The sequence below is a fragment of the Babylonia areolata genome, chromosome 2 (genome assembly GCF_041734735.1).
Source record: "Babylonia areolata isolate BAREFJ2019XMU chromosome 2, ASM4173473v1, whole genome shotgun sequence".
Classification (NCBI taxonomy): Eukaryota; Metazoa; Mollusca; class Gastropoda; order Neogastropoda; family Buccinidae; genus Babylonia; species Babylonia areolata.
In genome coordinates, this window is record NC_134877.1 from 34,658,134 (window position 1) to 34,660,513 (window position 2,380).

Genomic DNA, 2,380 nt, shown 5'->3' on the forward strand with positions numbered 1-2,380 from the left:
GCTATCGCTATCAGTTAGCAGTTTGACAATGATCTATATCCAATAAAAGGGGATATTTCTATAAATAAACGGGGTGGGGTATATACATCGATCAGCTGACTTCATTTACTAAATCGGGGTTGGGGGGTGTATCCAGGGGTCAGAGACAGGTAAGTCAGCAGCAAGACAACAACAGTGGGTGGAACAACACAACAACCATCCAACCCCTTTACATCTTTTTTTTTATCATAAAGAGTGAGGGAGAGGAGCGCGCTTCGAAATGGGGGGAGTGGAGGGTGCCCCCATCCCCACCTCACATCACAACTAGCTATATCCGGGGTTTGCTGGAGGAGGGTATGTCTCTGGTGCCGGGGGCGGACTGACCGGTGGGGCGGAGCTCGTGGCGCAGGTCCCCGCTGATCATCAGCAGGAAGGCCTTCTTGTGCTCAACGGGCGGCAGGCAGGCGCTCAGCGCCTCCTGGAGCAGGTAGTCCTCCTTCACGGCCGCATGAAAGTCCTGCAGAAACCCAGAAGGGATGGTGTCTGTTGGAATGACAGGGGAACGGGAACGGTGTCTGTTGGAATGAAAGGGGATCGGGAACGGTGTCTGATGGAATGAAAGGGGATCGGGAACGGTGTCTGGTGGAATGACTGGGGAACGGGAACGGTGTCTGTTGGAATGAAAGGAGAACGGTGTCTGTTGGAATGAAAGGGAACGGGAACGGTGTCTGATGGAATGAAAGGGGAACGGTAACGGTGTGCGTTGGAATGACTGGGGAACGGTAACGGTGTCTGTTGGAATGAAAGGGAACGGGAACGGTGTCCGTTGGAATGAAAGGGGAACGGGAACGGTGTCCGTTGGAATGAAAGGGGAACGGGAACGGTGTCTGATGGAATGAAAGGAGAACGGTGTCTGTTGGAATGAAAGGGGAACGGTAACGGTGTGCGTTGGAATGAAAGGGGAACGGGAACGGTGTCCGTTGGAATGAAAGGGGAACGGGAACGGTGTCCGTTGGAATGAAAGGGGAACGGTAACGGTGTCTGTTGGAATGAAAGGGGAACGGGAACGGTGTCTGTTGGAATGAAAGGGGAACGGTAACGGTGTCTGTTGGAATGAAAGGGGAACGGTAACGGTGTCTGTTGGAATGAAAGGGGAACGGGAACGGTGTCCGTTGGAATGAAAGGGGAACGGGAATGGTGTCTGTTGGAATGAAAGGGGAACGGGAACGGTGTCTGTTGGAATGAAAGGGGAACGGGAACAGTGTCTGAATGAAAGGGGAACGGGAACGGTGTCTGAATGAAAAGGGAAGGGTAACGGTCTCTTTGAACAAAAGGGGAACGGTAACGGTGTCTGTTGGAATGACAGGGGAACGGTAACGGTGTCTGTTGGAATGACTGGGGAACGATAAAGGATTGACTCGTAGAATGACATATTTCCTTCATGAAGTGGCCTGTATAAGCTCAGAAGTTTACACATTTTAATCTGTCGAAATTCTCTCCCATACTCGTACAGTGAAAAGCTTGCCTGCTCTTGACCTTCAATGCTATTTCTATCACACACACACACACACACACACACACACACACACACACACACACACACACACACACACACTGACCTCCAGTGAAACTCTGTTGTCGTGGTCCACACAGTCCAGCTTCTTCATGATGATGTCGATGAGCTCCTTGACGCCTTCGTCCGAGTCGTCCTCGTGGGACTGTCTGACCAGAGAGGTTTTCAGCCACTGCAGCATCTCCTCGCGTGTGATGAATCCGTCTCCGTTCAGATCGTACACCTTGGGCATCCGCACACAAATTGCAGATATCAAGACTGTATTATATCGTCTTAAGAATCAGAACGTACACCTTGGTCATCAACAAAAGTTGCAGAGTCAGATCGTACGCCTTGGGCATACACACACAAGTTGCAGATATCAAAACTGCCTTAAATCGTCTTAAGAATCAAATCATACACCTTGGGGATCCACACAAGTTGCAGAATCAGATCATACACCTTGGGCACCCACACACAAATTGCCGACATCAAACTTCCTTGAACTGTCTCATGATTAAGAATCCGTTATACCAGCACTTGCTAAAATGAAAGCACAACATTTATTTTGCAGTGTCCCCAGTCCTAGTTTACGGTAATCATAATGCGTTCTGACAAAGTATATCATTCGTTCTTAAACGAACATGTTATTAGTAATAGAAACCACACCATGGCAGTATCTTGTCGTCGTAGCATATTGTGTAATCATATGATGAAAACCTAGAGTGATTTTTGTGTTCTACAAATGGACTTTGAACAATCTTTTCTGTGTTGAAATCGTGATGTTCGTTACACGCTGTGTCGTGGATAACAGGTTGTTACCAACGATTGAACTTATTAAAATCTTAG

At 48.4% G+C, this 2,380-nt stretch overlaps 1 protein-coding gene across 1 annotated transcript in view; it reads right to left on the minus strand.

Moving 5' to 3' along the window:
* Positions 1 to 307: 307 nt before the first annotated feature.
* Positions 308 to 2,380, minus strand: part of LOC143277319 (calaxin-like) — a 17,161-nt gene continuing 15,088 nt past the window's right edge. Inside the window, exons 3-4 of the mRNA XM_076582101.1 lie at positions 1,599 to 1,775; positions 308 to 496 (exon numbers count right to left, since the gene is read on the minus strand). Of these exons, the coding sequence (XP_076438216.1) occupies positions 308 to 496; positions 1,599 to 1,775 (366 nt within the window). The remainder of the gene's footprint in view (positions 497 to 1,598; positions 1,776 to 2,380) is intronic.